Below are 18,843 nucleotides of genomic sequence, written 5' to 3' on the forward strand. Positions count from 1 at the left end.
AACCCGCTCTTCTAACCCGCCTCACCAATAAAGTTAACTTAAGATGTCGGTGTTGCGCCCCGAATGTGGCATGCTTCTGAAGTTCAGAACGGTTGGGCGATGCGCCGTGAGCTTGTGGATCGTCTGTTTCCGGCACACAAGTCGACACCGTTGTTCCACAAAGTAAATATGGCAGAACGTGCACACATCAATGCCTGCCAGGCTGCCAAGTCTCAACAATATCATCACTGGTTGGCTTGTTATTGTGTTTTCAGAACGTCGTTGTTTAATGGTTGTGACTCAACACTCATCTCACGCTGATAGTAGGCATGTGGGTTGTGAAAGTGGACCTCCAGGGTCCTCCGAATGGAAGAACAACTACCATGTAGGTTGTGAAAGTGGACCTCCAGGGTCCTCCGAATGGAAGAACAACTATTAAGAGAGCTTCCTCTGATGTTCTCATTGTTAAAATAAAATGCTAGTATTTACATGACTTTAACAAAAACATAGTTTTCAACTGGGAAAGGAAACGTCTTAAGCATGCAAGTAAAAAGTAAAAAAAAAACACATCCATGTGAAGTGAGGGGCGCTCTTATTGTACATCATGACGTAAAATAGTCACTCTGCCTATAATTTGAATGTTTCACATGTCATTTACTGCTTTTTATATAGAAATAAATTGATATTATGCATAATTATGTTCTGCCTTTTGGGTTCATGTGTTTCGTCCGACGGAGCATTGGTCCGAACGACAACCTACCTCATGTTCTGCCTTTTGGGTTCATGTGTTTCGTCCGACGGAGCATTGGTCCGAACGACAACCTACCTCAAACCCTTTTTTATGTCAGTCGTTCTCAAACATTTTCACGTCAAGTACCCCCAATTTTATCTGTAATCGGCCGCCGACCCCCATCTGACAATATGTTGTTCCAGGGACCCCCCCCCAGAAGCAAAGATTTGAGTTAAAAATGTTCGCTCTGAAAGAATATAATTATATTCAAAGACTTTCACGATTTTTCAAAAATAGCTCGAGCTTGTAGATCTGCTATTTTTCAACAGCTAAAGCATAACATAATGCTTAAAACACCAAAACGGGTTAATGCGCTACATGATGGAACCATGGCAAATCTTCATATAAATCAAGTCATCACCCAAAGACAAACATAATATGGTTTCTGTCGGATGTACGGTTCAGGAGCTGTATGTTGATTTAACGTTTTTATTTTTCACAGCCAAAAAATCCAGGATGGACAAAACATTATGGTTAAAATAAACAGACATAGGGACACACATTGATGTCCATTGGAGTGAGTGGCTGCAACACTCAAAACAACTAAAATATAGACAATAATTAGCTCGGGGAACATCCACATTAATTTACTTATAGCTGCTATAAGCAATAATATGTCAAAATTTCAATGACTTTCTTTTGTGTTTGTTTTTGGTATTCAGACAACCAGCAATGGGTAGAACGCTCCCCCCAAACAATGTAGTCTCTGTGACACATCTAGGGGCCGCAATTAGCTCTGGTCCATAGCCTTCTACTGCTTCTACGATTCTGCCCTGCAGTATAAGGCTATGGGACTTTCAGTTTTAAATCAGACCAGCCTCTCCTCTTTAGCATATTTTAAAAGAACGTTTTTGCTACTCACCAAAACAAAGGCGGGTTGTGTCATTAGAAAGCCTACTTTCCTTAGTGGACGCACTCTGAGCCCCCCACCACATGTATAAATGGTACTTTTTGGCCAGAAAGGGATTTTTTTTCACCGGAGGAAAAATATTCTCTATGAGGCAATTCTCTGGATTATAAAAAGGGAGGTTATAAAAATATATCTTTCTTTGTTGTTACTGATGATATTGACTTCTGCTGTTCATGTTGTGTCTATGAATTGATTGCGTAGGTCCTAAATGGAAACAATTAAGACCGCATGGACTTTGTTTTTGGTGCTATCTATTTATGTTCAATAAACTATTCAATCAATCAATCAATCAATCAATCAATCAATCAATCAATCACTTTCCAAGACTGTTCGATGATGTCATGTCACCATGTGGTTTGATGATGTCACACATGGACCATGACGTCACAAGGGGCTTGATGATGTCATCACGGTGTGGTTTGATGATGTCACACGTGAACCATGATGTCACCGAGGCCTCTCAGGTTGATGATGTCACACGTGAACCATGATGTCATCGAGGCCTCTCAGGTTGATGATGTCACACGTGAACCATGATGTCATCGAGCGGCTTGCGTCTCAGGTCGGGCACGGTGGCGTCGGGGGCGGGGTATCCGACAGGAAGTAGCATCAGGAGCTTCTCATTGGCCGGCCTGTGGAGCAGCGCTCTGAGCTGAGGACCGCAGTTCAACGGGGTGGAGGTCACCGTCACCAATCCTACGTTCTGATTGGACGAGACAGTTCAGAGGAGTGTTCTGATTGGTTAAAACAGTCACCGTCACCAATCCTACGTTCTGTGTGGATAAAACTGTTCAGAGGAGTGTTCTCATTGGATAAAACAGTTCAGAGGGGTGGAGTTACCAAGCCTGCGTTCTGATTGGTTAAAACATTTCAGAATTGCAGAATGTTTACCTGCAGTGCAGCCAATAGAATGCCACAGCTGATCATTATAATTGTGATGAATATTCATTATGTTCCCGCCCAGAATGAGTTTACTATAATGACCTGCAGAGCAGCCAATAGGTATGCCACATATAATAGTGATGAATATTCATTGTGTTAATTATGATAATGACCTGCAGAGCAGCCAATAGGATGCCACAGCCGATGGAGACGCTGATCTCGTTGTAATAGTGGGTCTTCTTCCGGCCGTCGCGCAGCGTTCCAAACGTCTGCTTGAAGATCAGGATGAGATACGGAGCCGCGTCCAGATACTCCTTCACCCAGTTGGTCCTGCAGGGGGCGACAAAAAATGAAATTAAATGAAATGATTACTATATTTACCCAGGGTATCTGGGCTAAGCTCAAGAACTTGTTTCCAGCCAGGCCCTGCTCATAGAACATTTCATCGTAGTGGTTCAATGCCTTGTTCAAGGGCACTTCAGCGGTGGTAATTTTAACGTGTCCGACCGCTGATTCGAACTGGCGACCTTCCGGTATCAAGACCGCTCCACAATCCGTTCGGCCACCGAACACTAACATTCACCATTCTTTTTTTAAAATAATTTTTATCCCACAATTTGTAGCCCATTTTCCACCCCTGTGTCAATTATCTAATGTGATCCTGGGCTCTACACACCCTCCGCCAACCTGGGGAGAGCAACGGACATGAACTCATGCTTCCTTCATGCCTGAGTGTCCAAGTTGCTCCTTTACACCTGACAGGGGGGAGTTTCCCTGGTTGGACGTAGCGCGTGGAAGGAACACGTTATTCCAACCAGTTCCTTTCCCCTCCATCAGGCGCCCCGGCTGGCCAGGGGGAGGTATAGTTTAGAGACCACACTGGGCGAAAAGAGCAAGAATCCCTAAATTCCGGTTTTAGGATTCTTCTAGAATACGGACATTTCTGATGCATATCCTGAGTTTTGTTGATATGCGGCATATTATGTAAAATATGAACTCAATATACACCCTGAAGACAATATATTGTACTAGGATATGAGCGTAATTTTATTTTTGTCATGTATCTGTTCCGAAAATGACCTGTTTGTCATGTATCTGTTCCGAAAATGACCTGAGGGCGAAAATAGCAAGAATCCCTAATTTCCGGTTTTAGGATTCTTCTAGAATACGGACATTTCTTATGCATATCCTGAGTTTGTTGAAATGCGGCATATTATGTAAAATATGAACTCAATATACACCCTGAAGACAATATATTGTACTAGGATATGAGCGTAATTTTATTTTTGTCATGTATGTGTTCCGAAGATGACCTGAGGGCGAAAATAGCAAGAATCCCTAATTTCCGGTTTTAGGATTCTTCTAGAATACGGACATTTCTTATGCATATCCTGAGTTTGTTGATATGCGGCATATTATGTAAAATATGAACTCAATATACACCCTGAAGACAATATATTGTACTAGGATATGAGCGTAATTTTATTTTGGTCATGTATGTGTTCCGAAAATGACCTGAGGGCGAAAATAGCAAGAATCCCTAATTTCCGGTTTTAGGATTCTTCTAGAATACGGACATTTCTTATGCATATCCTGAGTTTGTTGATACGCGGCATATTATGTAAAATATGAACTCAATATACACCCTGAAGACAATATATTGTACGAGGATATGAGCGTAATTTTATTTTTGTCATGTATCTGTTCCGAAAATGACCTGAGGGCGAAAATAGCAAGAATCCCTAATTTCCGGTTTTAGGATTCTTCTAGAATACGGACATTTCTTATGCATATCCTGAGTTTGTTGATATGCGACATATTATGTAAAATATGAACTCAATATACACCCTGAAGACAATATATTGTACTAGGATATGAGCGTAATTTTATTTTGGTCATGTATGTGTTCCGAAAATGACCTGAGGGCGAAAATAGCAAGAATCCCTAATTTCCGGTTTTAGGATTCTTCTAGAATACGGACATTTCTTATGCATATCCTGAGTTTGTTGATATGCGGCATATTATGTAAAATATGAACTCAATATACACCCTGAAGACAATATATTGTACTAGGATATGAGCGTAATTTTATTTTTGTCATGTATGTGTTCCGAAGATGACCTGAGGGCGAAAATAGCAAGAATCCCTAATTTCCGGTTTTAGGATTCTTCTAGAATACGGACATTTCTGATGCATATCCTGAGTTTGTTGATATGCGGCATATTATGTAAAATATGAACTCAATATACACCCTGAAGACAATATATTGTACTAGGATATGAGCGTAATTTTATTTTTGTCATGTATGTGTTCCGAAGATGACCTGAGGGCGAAAATAGCAAGAATCCCTAATTTCCGGTTTTAGGATTCTTCTAGAATACGGACATTTCTGATGCATATCCTGAGTTTGTTCTATTATGCACCATATAACCATTGGGCCTGTTTTGAGTGAGATATTTTACTGATATTGGTACTTGGTAGTTCTAGTTCATGAACATTGACATGTTGGAAGTCACTGGATTTTCTGTAGAATACAGAGCTGATTGACCTGAGTTCTTTGATTTGCCAAATGTTATCAAATACAAACCCACTATACATCACAAGGACATACATCTCTGCTGTCAGGAAGAAACCACTGTTATTTCTTTCAGAAAATGAAGAAAACATTATTTTTTAAACAAAGCAATACTGCCTTAGTTGGAATGTATATATTGCCACTTACTTGCATGAGAGGTGGTAGAGTTAGCTGTTTTAACAGACAGTTTGAGTTTCCAATTGAGTTAAGAGGTTTAGTTCAAAGCACCTTTTACGATTTCATTGTGTGTTAATAGCATTGATTTGAAACCTCCAAAATAGAGTTGGGTGGTACCTCCCGACAGTAACAATACTATAAGGATACCAGCAGCTACATCTTATTTTTGTCATGTGTTCCAAATAACACATTTCCACGATTTTTCAAAAACAAAAGGGGGATGGCACTCTATTGTGTAAAGGTTGTTGGGGGGGCATTCTGCCCAACAATTACATAGGTTAAACCAGGGGTTAAACTATGGTGCGTGCACCCCTTGTGGTTCCCAAAGTGGGGTCTGGGGACCCCCAGGGGTCCTTGAGGGAGTTCCGTGGGGTCCCCAGCTAAATGATAGTTTGGAACCAAATGGACCCTTATTGGTCTATAACTCTGAGTGTACAATTGGAACCATGTGTACACTCTCAATTAACATTGATTTTACAATATAAATTGGGGTCCCAGAGATGGAAATGCCATTAAATGGGGGGTCTGTTAGAGCCGTACATATCTTCTCTTATGGGAGTTCCTGACATATCTTTTCAAATTGGAGTCCGCGGGCTAATAAATGTCAATTTGGGGGTCCTTGACATGAAAACATTTGGGAACCACTGCTCTATGGGGTGCGTGACATGAAAAGGGTAATGGTGGATTTATGGTGATATTTAACACAAACAGCCAAATCTGCAACACTGTTGTAAGGAGATGTATAGAGCAGCTGCAGGAGTATACAGCAGATGGCATGTCTTTCAGTGCATTGGGTGCACGGACAGTACAGGGGGGTGCACAGGGGGTGCACGGACAAAAACATTTGTGTACCGTTAAACATATCTTGCTGAAGGTAGTGTTACCTTACCAACACATTAACAGATTCCTGTCTTGCTGTAGAAAATGCTACTTTGAAGTACAGCATGCACACTGGCTACTGTACGTGCCACGTAGGGTAAAACGGACGAAAGGAGTGTTCGTCGGAGAGAGACGAGAGAGAGTGCTAATAATAATTTAATGTAGGCCTAAAGTTTGTAAAATAAACGGTAAAACGCCCAAGGCTCCACGTGCGTCTGTGTTTACTGTTTGCTGTTTGTGTCTGTGTGTGCAGTGCACTTGCATGACGCCGCGCGGCCCCTGGTAAAGTAACGCCCACCGGAAACAGTTGATTTACAAACTCTCAACCTATTTCATTGCGACGCTTTGTGAGCTTGTAGATCGGCAGATTTCCCTGTCCCCCACTCAATAACCATTGACACAGTTGTAGTTATATTTACACTTTTATCTCAAAATTATTTTGCTATTCTACTGTTAGCTTGTATCCTATCCCCCCACCCCCTACCACCCACCCACACACACACACATACATATGCCTACATTCAGTTTTCTTGCATTTTGCTTATCTTAGGAGGTGATAACTTAACTTTGATTCAGACAGACAGACAGACAGACAGACAGACAGACAGACAGACAGACAGACAGACAGACAGACTGTATGTCTGTCTGTCTCGCTGCCACGATATTTTCAAACCCGTCTGGGCAGGTGGGATACTGGCATGTTATATTATGATGGTGCCATTTACCAAAACACAGACAGGCACCATGCACATTTTGTAGGTGCCTGTGAATTATTTTGTAGTCCACTTCCAACTCTGTGTGGTCGATCATACTAACTACAGACAAATGAGCTGCAATGTTTTGGGAAGAATGTCCTGGAAGACAGTTGAAAGATGAATTAATGAAAACATTGACAAAGTGAAGTCATGTGAATCCTCAATGCCATTTGGGTCATGGTGTCATGAGTGACCTCCCGCTTTGCCCTCCACAAACGGCGAGGGAACTGTGCAGTTCACGTCATTTGACCAGTACAGTCCTCCTAATACCCTTTCACTTGCCATTCTTTATTATTTTTAATAGAAACCCTTAAATGCTGCACCAGCTGACCTTTTCTTAAATTTGTCTATATAGCAACTCTAGTCAGCTTTTGGTCATCATTTCTCACTAGCTTTGTTTAAACAGTAATTGACTAGAATGGTTATACATATGGAGATATTATTAACTGAAGTCACACACACACACACACACACACACACACACACACACACACACACACACACACACACACACACACACACACACACACACACACACACACACACACACACACACACACACACACACACACACACACACACACACACACACACAGTACAGTGCGAATGGGACAACATATAACCTATTTGTTTGATAATTACATTATGTATTGTGCCTGACTTGAATGAGCAATATATAATCGGGGACTCATGGGAGCCCATAACGCTCAGAGGCCTGAGGATTTAAACATCAAGGTTTCCCGAGTCCACCTCAGCCCCCCCATACATGCAGGCTTCTTCACCAACTGTAGAAGCTCTTCAACAGTTTGAAGGGGTTTACGGCACACTGGCATGACTTTAGTGACCTGTCAACCGGCCGGATACAGAATGTGTAGGGGTCTTAGTCATCCATGAGCATGCAGGGGACATATTTTAAAATATCTCCTTCTGACTGACTTCAATGAGCCATCAGGGACTGTGAACCAATAATGCTCTGAGCCCTGCTTGCCTAATCTGTACAGTAGGCTATGCGCATACAATTCGGCTGGCCGAGACGAACGAGAAAACATATAGGTCTCCTCCCAAACGGACACTCCTAAAGGTCAACAGTCACCCAAGACTTTGAAGCGACCTTTGGGCATTATAAATCGTTTAAATATTTTAAAAAAATCCTTTTTTTTCAGGCAGGACACATTTTTCATATTTGAAGGATGCCAAATCCGATGAAATGGGTCTCGTGTCTCTCCGACACTTCTAAGCGTCCACGATCAAGGAATAGACACGACATTCGGACTAAGCCGATTCAACATTTGCGGCCTTCTGTCCTTAAAATCAATAGTAAATTCCCAAAAAATCGTAGAGACAAACGGAAAAAAGATCTTCGATCGGCTGGCCGAGACGGACGAGAAAACATAGGTCTCCTCCCAAACGGACACTCCTAAAGGTCAACATTCACCCAAGAGGCTTTGAAGTGACCTTTTTGGCATTATAAATCCTTTAAATATTTTAAAAAAATCATTTTTTTTCAGGCAGGACACATTTTTCATATTTGAAGGATGCCAAATCCGATGAAATGGGTCTCGTGTCTCTCCGACACTTCTAAGCGTCCACGATCAAGGAATAGACACGACATTCGGACTAAGCCGATTCAACATTTGCGGCCTTCTGTCCTTAAAATCAATAGTAGATTCCCAAAAAATCGTAGAGACAAACGGAAAAAAGATCTTCGATCGGCTGGCCGAGACGAACGAGAAGACATAGGTCTCCTCCCAAACGGACACTCCTAAAGGCCAACATTCACCCAAGAGGCTTTGAAGCGACCTTTTTGGCATTATAAATCCTTTAAATATTAAAAAAAAATCATTTTTTTTCAGGCAGGACACATTTTTCATATTTGAAGGATGCCAAATCCGATGAAATGGGTCTCGTGTCTCTCCGACACTTCTAAGCGTCCACGATCAAGGAATAGACACGACATTCGGACTAAGCCGATTCAACATTTGCAGCCTTCTGTCCTTAAAATCAATAGTAAATTCCCAAAAAATCGTAGAGACAAACGGAAAAAAGATCTTCGATCGGCTGGCCGAGACGAACGAGAAGACATAGGACACTCCTAAAGGTCAACATTCACCCAAGAGGCTTTGAAGCAACCTTTTTGGCATTATAAATCCTTTAAATATTTTTAAAAAATCCTTTTTTTTCAGGCAGGACACGTTTTTCATATGGGCCAAGGACCTTTTGTTGATCAGGCAAGTCTGAGTGTGTGTGTGTGTGTGTGTGTGTGTGTGTGTGTGTGTGTGTGTGTGTGTGTGTGTGTGTGTGTGTGTGTGTGTGTGTGCGTGCGTGTGCGACTTCAGTTAATAATATCTCCATATGTATAACCATTCTAGTCAATTACTGTTTAAACAAAGCTGGTGAGAAATGATGACCAAAAGCTGACTAGAGTTGCTATATAGACAAATTTCAGAAAGGTCAGCTGGTGCAGCATTTAAGGGTTTCTATTAAAAAATAATAAAGAATGGCAAGTGAAAGGGTATTAGGAGGACTGTACTGGTCAAATGACGTGAACTGCACAGTTCCCTCGCCGTTTGTGGAGGGCAAAGCGGGAGGTCATGACACCATGACCCAAATGGCATTGAGGATTCACATGACTTCACTTGGCATTAATTCATCTTTCAACTGTGTTCCAGGACATTCTTCCCAAAACATTGCAGCTCATTTGTCTGTAGTTAGATCGACGTATGATCGACCACACAAAGTTGGAAGTGGACTACAAAATAATTCACAGGCACCTACAAAATGTGCATGGTGCCTGTCTGTGTTTTGGTAAATGGCACCATCATAATATAACATGCCAGTCTCCCACCTGCCCAGAGGGGTTTGATCTATCTATCTATCTATCTATCTATCTATCTATCTATCTATCTATCTATCAGCGAGACAGACAGTGAGATAGACAGCGAGACAGAAAGACAGACAGACTGTCTGTCTGTCTGTCTGTCCTTTTTCAAGGACCCCCAGTTTGACATGCATATGCCACGTCAGACTTTCAGGTCCGTCATTGCCATCCCCAGTTCCTGCTTACTGATGTGAGGGTATAAATTCCAGGATGGTATCTTGCAACCTTACGGAGGGGGAAAGACCTTCTTTAATACTTGGTTGTCTATGCTAAATCTTTCCAATGTGTGTAGTAGCGGCACCCACACACATTATCACACATTTGAAAAGATTATGGATTTTACAATCACATACACACACACACACACAGACACACGCGCGCACCATGCTTGGCTCCAGGATTAAATGACTGAGGCAGGCAAATAAAAATGTCAATTGTCAAATGTCAATCTAATTTTTAAATTTAAACTATGAGGGTGCAGAATTTGCAACTGAGGGTGCCAGGCACCAGTTATTGGTCTCATAACTTTCATTTTTCATTTTACGTAGATCTATAAGGGTCCATTTGGTTTAACCAACTCTCCATCATTTAGCTGGGGGCCACCTGGAACCCCTATAAGGACCACTGGTGGTCCCCGAACAACTGGAACTCCCCAGAACCACTGCTGAGTGTAACCCACCTGATAATAAACCATATAATTTAATATCAAACACAAAAAAACTGCTTGAAATAAGTTTTTTTTTAAAAACTGCATCATACAGTCAATACAGACAACATACATTAATAGGTTGTAAGAAAATAATCAGTTTAAGGCCCAAACAATCTGTATTATATTATATTGTGAATGAAAGTGAAAGAAATCAGGCATTCATCATTGTAGTTGCTGAAGAAATGTGACATAAGGAGTGTTAATGGAAAGCACTTAAAAGATCAACTACACATCCCACAATGCATTGCAGCTCTTCAGTTCACCCATAGAGACACACGGGGACTACAAATTCCACGCCCCCAAATGAGACAGCGTCCCCACTTCTGGTCCGTTAGACCAGTGTACTGCATGCCAGCCCATAGAAGTCAATTGAAATTCCACTGTAGTTAGCCTACTTTTAAAATAATACAACATGAACTGAAGACTATATTGATTTGAATAAAAATATGTTTCCAAATGTATGAAGTGTCTTTGTCAACATATTTTTTTGTTTTCTCAATAGATGACTTGTTTCACATTTAATTTACCACTTGAATGAGTTACCCATAATGTTAACGGAGCAGAGCTGAGTTGACAGACTGATTACCTGTCGCTTATAAGTGACGTTCCAAGCGCCGCCGAGTTTGAAGATACATTATCCGTATTTGTGGTGCATGGTGTGAACATGCAGGCGTATATGAATTCTTTATACAAAGAAAAAATAAAACTTGTTGGATTATCAATTTGTCCATATGATTTGCCTAAAAGTAGTTGGGAAAATTACCCAACTAAATGGCCAGGAGTGACATATCCATTGTCAACTATCTAGTGGATTCTCCAGGTTTATAGATAATAAAATATCAATTAGAATCTATCTTATGTATTACAGTTTTAATACATATTACAATATATGGGGTATTTATTTATATAGCCCATATATTGCAATTTCACGGGAATTGGGAGCTTCATGCATGAAGAATAATATAATAAATTACTTTTCAGGCAGTCAATTTCAGTCTGTGTAATCCTATATAGCAGCATATGCTCCTCAGATGATTTTGCCTGACTTCTTGATATTGTCAATCTATATCATATTCAGTAGGATAAGATTAATGGTTCACATGACGCTCGTCCTTCACGTGCGTCGTGGCGTGACTTGCCTTGTTTTGAGCGCCTGGCTAAGTTATGTGCATTTGTAAACGTTCAGATTTCAAATAGCCTATAAAGTCCTCACCCCCGGGGACACGGATGTTAGAATTTTGAACGGGCGGCTATTAACAGCCGTGCATCCCGTATTGTTCAAGAAAATGCATTTTAATCCGATCGGTGACCATTTTCTATAAAGGTTATAATAATGCATGAGTGCAATACACCTCCCAACCGATAAGGGCACGTATTGAAAGCATATAGCGAAAAAAATAGAAATTGGCCAGCCGTCGGATAAAAATGCTTTTTATTGAACAATATAAGGACTACACGGGTGCTAATAAACGTGCAAATGTATAACATCCGTAGCTCCGGGGATGAGCACTTTATATTTGAAATCTGAACGCTTATGTAGCCTACACTTAAACGTTGTAAATGTAGCAAGGCACTAAAGACAGGGTGAAGTTGCGTCATGACTGACTATCATAAGTTTCAAGGCTATTTTCACTGTGACATATACCTTCATAAGCTTCACTTGAATACTTAATTTCCACCACTTGTGGAGTTCACAAACTTCTTCTGGATGGTTTCACATATTTTTTACTAGTGGATGGGTGCAGCCATTTCTGTCTCTTTTCATGATCAGCTGGAAGTTGATGAAACATCAAGTCTGGGTTTTTTTCTTTGTTGTTTTTACAAAGAGGAACGCAGCACACTTTAGGCATGATGAAGACCGGCCGTTTAACCGTTTACAACGCTGGACTCTGTCACGCTCGTCGTGGTCGCTCGATCCGTCGCTGGGGAATGCCGCATCTAGCGGTATTTATAAGGATTAATGCGTGACGTACAAATCATACGTCAGGGAAACTTCAATATATCCGATGCTAGCAGTCTTTACAATCTTATGGAGTATATTATAGTACATTGTGGGTTGTATATTGAGATGGCAGGTATATGACATTAAAAAGGACAAATAAAACATATGGGACACATTATTCGAACACAAAATAAATCGCTACAGCCTCAGTAATGAACCAGTGAAATAAGGGTATTTTATGATGCCTCTCATAGGGATTGCATTGGCAGCTGCAGTACACAGTTGAAACGGACCAGAAGTGGGGACGCTGTCTCATTTGGGGGCGTGGAATTTGTAGTCCCCGTGTGTCTCTATAGTGCACCGCGTTTTTGAAAAGACGAAATCTGATTGGCTGTGACGTTTAGGCAGTGACGTGGCAGGCAGCCATTGGCTCATGAAAGAGCACACGCTGTCCTTTGAACAGAGAGGAGCCTGCCTGCATTCAGCAGTTGACAGACACACACAGAAGCTGTAGCATGGAATGGATATTACAGGTAATGCTAAGCTTTTATTTATTGGTTTGCAGCTACATTTGCACTTCATACTGTAGTGTTTTCAGCCTTTGTCAATGTTTGCCTTTGTCAATGTTTTCATGTCAAACCAAAAGTAGGCTATTTGGCTGCAGAGCCACGTTTGAAAAGACTTAAAATATGTTGCTTAATTAAAGGTAGTGTAGAGGATTTTCTTTGGTTGAAATAAGTGTCATAGCTCTATATTGTGATAATCATTGGTATAGTCTGTGTTTGTTCAGTAACAGTTTAAGTAGCTCTATATTGTGACAGTAATCATTGCTATAGAGTGTTTGTTCAGCAACAAGAATAAAATTGGTCCAATGGCTGGAGTTTGATATTCTCCCAACATGAAATCTATTACAAGAGTATATTTCAAGAATTCGGAGAGTATCCATATGGAGGATATCACCATATTCGGGCAAAGGATTCTTGGGTTTTTCGCTCAGTGGCTGTTTTCAATATAACTAATGGACTAATTAGCACTGCAGTTGTGCACATGATTATGTAACTGATTTTTGTATGCCAGATAGCACTATGAGAGCATTTCTGGCAATTTCATTGCTTTCAATTAAAAAGAGGAATGTACAGTATTATTAGTGCAGTGGTTCTCAACCGGTCCGTCTGATTTTTTCGGGGTCCCCAGATGAGTGACAATTTAAGGAAAGACTACATCAAAAGTAATCAAGAAACCATCATATAAACTGGTCAAACATGGGCCAAATAAAAAATAGCTGATCTACAAGCTCAATGCATGGAATTGTGAGCTTGTAGATCCGATAGTCACTTACTGTCTCCAGCACATTTTGTTTTAGCTTGTCTTTGAGGTACTACTGTATATAGCTGATATGTCCTATAGCCTGGTGCGTGTTAACATGTGCTTAGATAATGTAGAATTTGTTTTCGTGCATGAAATATTTTTGATAAAATTCAGGAATTCAGAGAAAAGCGGTTGGAAGGATCTCTGTGTCACTGCACACTTTGACACTGCACACTTTTGCCATGAGTTCTAAATGTACAGATGAGTTACATACAAGGACAGTACAGTAATTTGGAGTTACTTTAGATGCATACTGATAATAGGTCTAGTGGCGGTTTTGTATAGGGTTCTTTCTTGTGTGCTTCTGGAAGACCATATTGACATTTCAAAACCTATTTACATCACTGATGGTCGATAGGGAAGTGTAAAATAATCAAATTAACCTTTATATAGAGCACAGTTGCACTGGATTTCATAAATTTTACTCACCGCTGAGTATAATGTGAAGTTTGGGTGGAGTACAAAGCAGCAACATTGCCAACGCAGCATGCTGCAACCAAACACTGAATGCTGCCTTCAGTGACTGACACAGTGAGGGGAGTGGCAGTTCAGGAAGTGACATCATATTCTTTATACTGATCTGACTGACTGATCATTGACATGTTTGGTTACCATTTTTAACTGGGTTACCCCTCCGATTGCAAATATTATAGTAGTTAGTTAGTTTCTAATAGTATTTCATATTTTATCACCTTGTTTATTAGTGATTGCTTGAAAGTTTCCAGAGTGTCAACCAGTTGCTGATGATATTGTGACATCAAATGATGCACCATGAAAGCATAGGATTGGCACAAATCTTCCATGAGACCTTTTGTGTTATGGAAGGTATTGGATAGTGTCTTAACAGTTAAGGGGAGATATGGACAAAATCAAAATGGTACCACATTATGATGATTGTGGTGGTCATCTGGCCTAAGGCAACACATGGTGCGAGGGAAGGATAAAGTATAGAAAAGTAGGAAAAACAAGAAGAAAATAACTGAATGGCCTTTGTCAAGGTCAAATCTGTTGTGCAGTCAACTTGTTGGATTGGTGCTTCCAGTGGGACAAAAATAAGGAGTTTCCAGTTATGGTGTCAAATAGAAATTATATATATAAAAAGTTATGTGAGTCTGTGACTGTTCATTAGTGGAAAATGCAGTGATGAAAATGTTATAAGATGGTCTGTCATATCCCTTCATTCAGGCCAAGAAAAGCTATGGCATCCAATTTGAAAATTAAAAAAAAGTTTTCTCAAAACAAAGTTCTTGCAATGTTGTGGTCAGTTGAATGTGTTCAATTCCCTCTGCTCTTAGTAGCAGGACATTATTGGCATGATCATCGCTGACAGGCCTGGTTATCCATGTTGTTATTGAAAGTGTGTTTGTGTTATATACTTATGCAGTCTTTGCGCCTGTGTTTTATGTAGCCAAAATACAAAACTGGTGTTGCCGTTAATACAATCTCCGTTGGTAGGTCTGGTTGGTGTCAGTGAATGTTTGAGAGTGTATGTAGGATATGTATCCCAGTAATTGCAGTGATCTGTAGTTGCCAATGAGTTTACAGACATGTATTCATGTTTTTCTTTTTTTTATGCTAAGGTTTTCTCAAAGGGATGTGTATAAGTGTTTGTGCCCATTTTTGCTTTTGAAAACTGGTGTAACTTTTCCTTAATTCCAGAAATGGCAGAAATAAAAGTTGGCTAAGGTCCTGCAGCTCCAACGCCCTGATTGGGTGTAGACCTTCATAGCACCATGGCACAACTTCCCAGAGGAACTGTTGCAGTCTTTGGACACCGGAGAAACATCAAATGGGAATTCAGGAAGATTGTGGTGAAATTATGAATGTGAGTTCCTGCTTAGGAAGAACTAAGCAGACTAAGCAACTAAGCAGAACTAAGCAGGAAGAACACAACTGTATGCAGCTGAACTTGTATTTCCCTCAACCTGAAATACAATACATTTATGTTGATGGTGATGAGCAGTTTTAAAATCTTAATGATGCTTGTTTTATTATTTTGTTAGTTTCTTATTCAGAGAGTCCTGTTTTCTGCAAAACGTCTACCCATCAGCGCTGGCATCAACCCTGGGGTTTCTGGAGAGGTGTGTATTTTTGTGTTTGCTTTAGCCTGCACTAAAAGAAAGTAGCACTGCCTAATCTAAATCTTTTCCATTAGAAGTTGCCTTAAATGAACATCTTCAATTAAAAATATATTTTTCTTTGTTTTATAATATATATATATATATATATATATATATATATATATATATAATACTGTTTTTATTCTATTTCCGCAGGTGTCTGTTCTCCATCAACCCAGAGAAGGAGAGCACATCGTATCTATAGTTGTGAATCCTAGGTATACCTTGATTCACTCTCGGACCATGAGTAGTGAGATTGTTGATTATGGTAAGATTCATAGTGTCCACGCATGAATCTTACCGTGTCCACGCACGCACGCGGCGAGTGTGCGTGCGTGGACACACACACACACACACAGTACTTAGATATACACACACACACACACACACACACACACACACACACAGTACTTAGATATACACACACACACACACACAGTACTTAGATATACACACATTAATAATTTGAAATTCTATTTTATCAGGTCAACCCAGATGGTGGAGAAGACGACCAAAGACCAGGAACCTTTGAGTAACATGATCTTCGAATATGGGCTTTTAAAACAAGTAAGCTTAAACATTCAGTACGCATTTCATAGACACACATACACCACCCTCCAGTCTTTATTATTTTTTAATTGCTTTATATAATCTACATTAGTTTATTTTCTTTACATGGCTGTATTATAATCTAAAGATTTTCTTCATTGTCCTTGTGTGTCTGCAGATGCATGTTCTTGATCAACCCAGAGAAAGGCACTAAAGTGGAAAGCAAAACAAATCACGACTTGGTGTGAATCCTAGGGTGTCTACCATGATCCAGTTTCTTTCGGACCATGACTGGGGCGTGATCTTGAATATGGTAAGAATTTTGGCCACGCACGCACGTGTTATTCGGTGCATTATCCTGGTGGCTTTCTTTCACATGTCCTCTCGGTTATGAGGGAACACGCAAGCGCTTAAGACACTACACCCCGAAGAGACCCAGCTATGACCTGTGGTCCTGCACTGCTACCTATTGACCAAGGTTATTGTGATTTTGTTGGAAAATGAAACACAGAACATAAACTTGTAATAATAACAGTAATTCAATCCTAACTTATTTATTTTCCCCTCACATTTGTAGAGCGGTAACACAGCTCACCAGAAGGGTGGATGCCGTCAAGGAGTTGTCCAGCACCGTCAAGGAGAGCTTTTCAGGGGTGACAGAGGCTGGACAGGATGGAGGCATCCAACGCCTCCTCCAACGCCTCCTCCTGCCAGCCAAAAGATTCCCCAAGAGCTGTCTGTATGTACTTAATCTACCTATTTATCTTCAACAGAGCCCCCCCCCCCCCAACAGTACAACTCTAGAACCCCTTGTATAAATGTATGGCTGTGACCCTACCCAGTTCACTGTCTCTGCATTCTATGTATGTTTACCTTGCTTACTGTAAATCGCTCTTGATAAAGTGTGCTAAATGCCTAAATTGTAGATTAGTGTTGATTTGATACGGTTAAAAATAACAGATGGCACAATGACCAAATATTGACAAATGTAATATTGGTGTGATTTGTGTTATTTTTTTGTTAAATAGGTTGGTTTTCTATTCAAATGGTAATCATGTCTGTAGTGTTTGCTAAATAATAGGGGTCTCCCTGTCTCTATAGCTAGCTCGTCAGAGTACCCCCATTTAGTTTGACAGTTTACATTTTGTCTGCTAATTTCTATCACCATCCTTTTGAGATGCCTTAATATAATACATTTAGAGATCATAATGTGGTATTTGTGTTGTCATTCACTAGAAGCCTGTAACAGGGCTTTTGAAAGCCTCAAGACAACCACACGAATTGAGCTGGCCGGGACATTGGAGGATGTGAAGAGGAGGAAGGCTCTCACTAGCCGGAGGGATCGGGTGAGCTATTGACCTGCTCTTACTGACATGTGAAATGTCAGAACCTGATGTCTCCCTTTTGACTGATACCTGTCCATTTAAACTCTAGACGGGCCTGCCCCAAAGTTATTAGTGCAGCTGCGCCCGGCAACTAGAGTTCAACAGGCCTGAATTAAGGCCTATCAAACCCTGTACACAAGAGAATGTCCCCGCTACCACCCTTAGATCTCCATATATGGAGCTGACCTGTTCTGACATTCCATATGTTGATCTGACATCATCAAACACTGTACACTCAAGACATGCTCCTTATAGTCCGGCAGCCACGGTTATGGCTATGGGGTGGGAAATTTGGTATACTTTTTTTTTTATTGGCCTAAAATATTGTCTATATACTGCTGACCGGCTGTCACTATTGGGCAATTTTTTTTATAGGGGTTTCTTGTGACCCTACCATTAACATCCTATGGCAGGCAGAAATGTCAAAAATGATCTTTATGCTTTAAGTAGCATGTGACATGTCAAACTATGGGGTTTTCATGATTCTGAATCCATTCCAAGCATTAGTTTGAGGTCAGCACATTTTGGGCTAGTGGCTATGGCTGCTTTTAGCCCAAGGAGTGTTTTTTGTGCAAAACTAATGCTTGGAATGGATTCAGAATAATAAACCCCCTAGTTTGACATGTCGCATGCTACTTAAAGCAAAAGGAAAGTTTGACATTTTTGCATGCCATAGGATGTTAATTTTAAACTAAAGAAGCCTGTCGGCTGCCGGACTATTAGGCTATATGGCCAGTACAGAATTCATTCCTTGTTGATCTGACCCTTCCATGCCAAAGCGCCAGTGCTCACCCAGCAGTCTACCGTCAACAAGTGCACACATCCGCCTCTTAGGTGTCTTACTGGTTTATTTAAGCCAAGGGATATAACAGTGAGGTGGTCATTACAGAGAAATCTGCTGCAGGACATGAAGCAGAGGGGTCATACACAAAGGGGTAGAATGTT

The 18,843-nt window shown here is 40.6% G+C and overlaps 1 protein-coding gene and 1 long non-coding RNA gene across 2 annotated transcripts; one reads left to right on the forward strand and one right to left on the reverse strand.

Annotated features, from left to right (window-relative positions):
• Positions 1-1,388: 1,388 nt before the first annotated feature.
• Positions 1,389-15,188, reverse strand: LOC306918218 (iodotyrosine deiodinase-like; the record flags this gene model as incomplete). The annotated part of the gene is made up of 4 exons (XM_079531091.1): positions 1,389-2,382; positions 2,735-2,891; positions 14,274-14,367; positions 15,173-15,188. 4 exons carry the CDS (start codon positions 15,186-15,188, stop codon positions 2,200-2,202), a joined length of 450 nt encoding a protein of 149 aa, XP_079387217.1. The 3' UTR covers positions 1,389-2,199.
• Positions 15,189-15,506: 318 nt separating this feature from the next.
• Positions 15,507-17,177, forward strand: LOC306918216. The gene is made up of 6 exons (XR_013789305.1): positions 15,507-15,669; positions 15,848-15,925; positions 16,121-16,232; positions 16,450-16,531; positions 16,692-16,826; positions 17,091-17,177. It is a non-coding gene; the product is annotated as an uncharacterized lncRNA (long non-coding RNA).
• The last annotated feature ends 1,666 nt before the right edge of the window (positions 17,178-18,843 follow it).

Source organism: Electrona antarctica (genome assembly GCF_951216825.1).
Source record: "Electrona antarctica genome assembly, contig: scaffold_218, whole genome shotgun sequence".
NCBI lineage: Eukaryota > Metazoa > Chordata > Actinopteri > Myctophiformes > Myctophidae > Electrona > Electrona antarctica.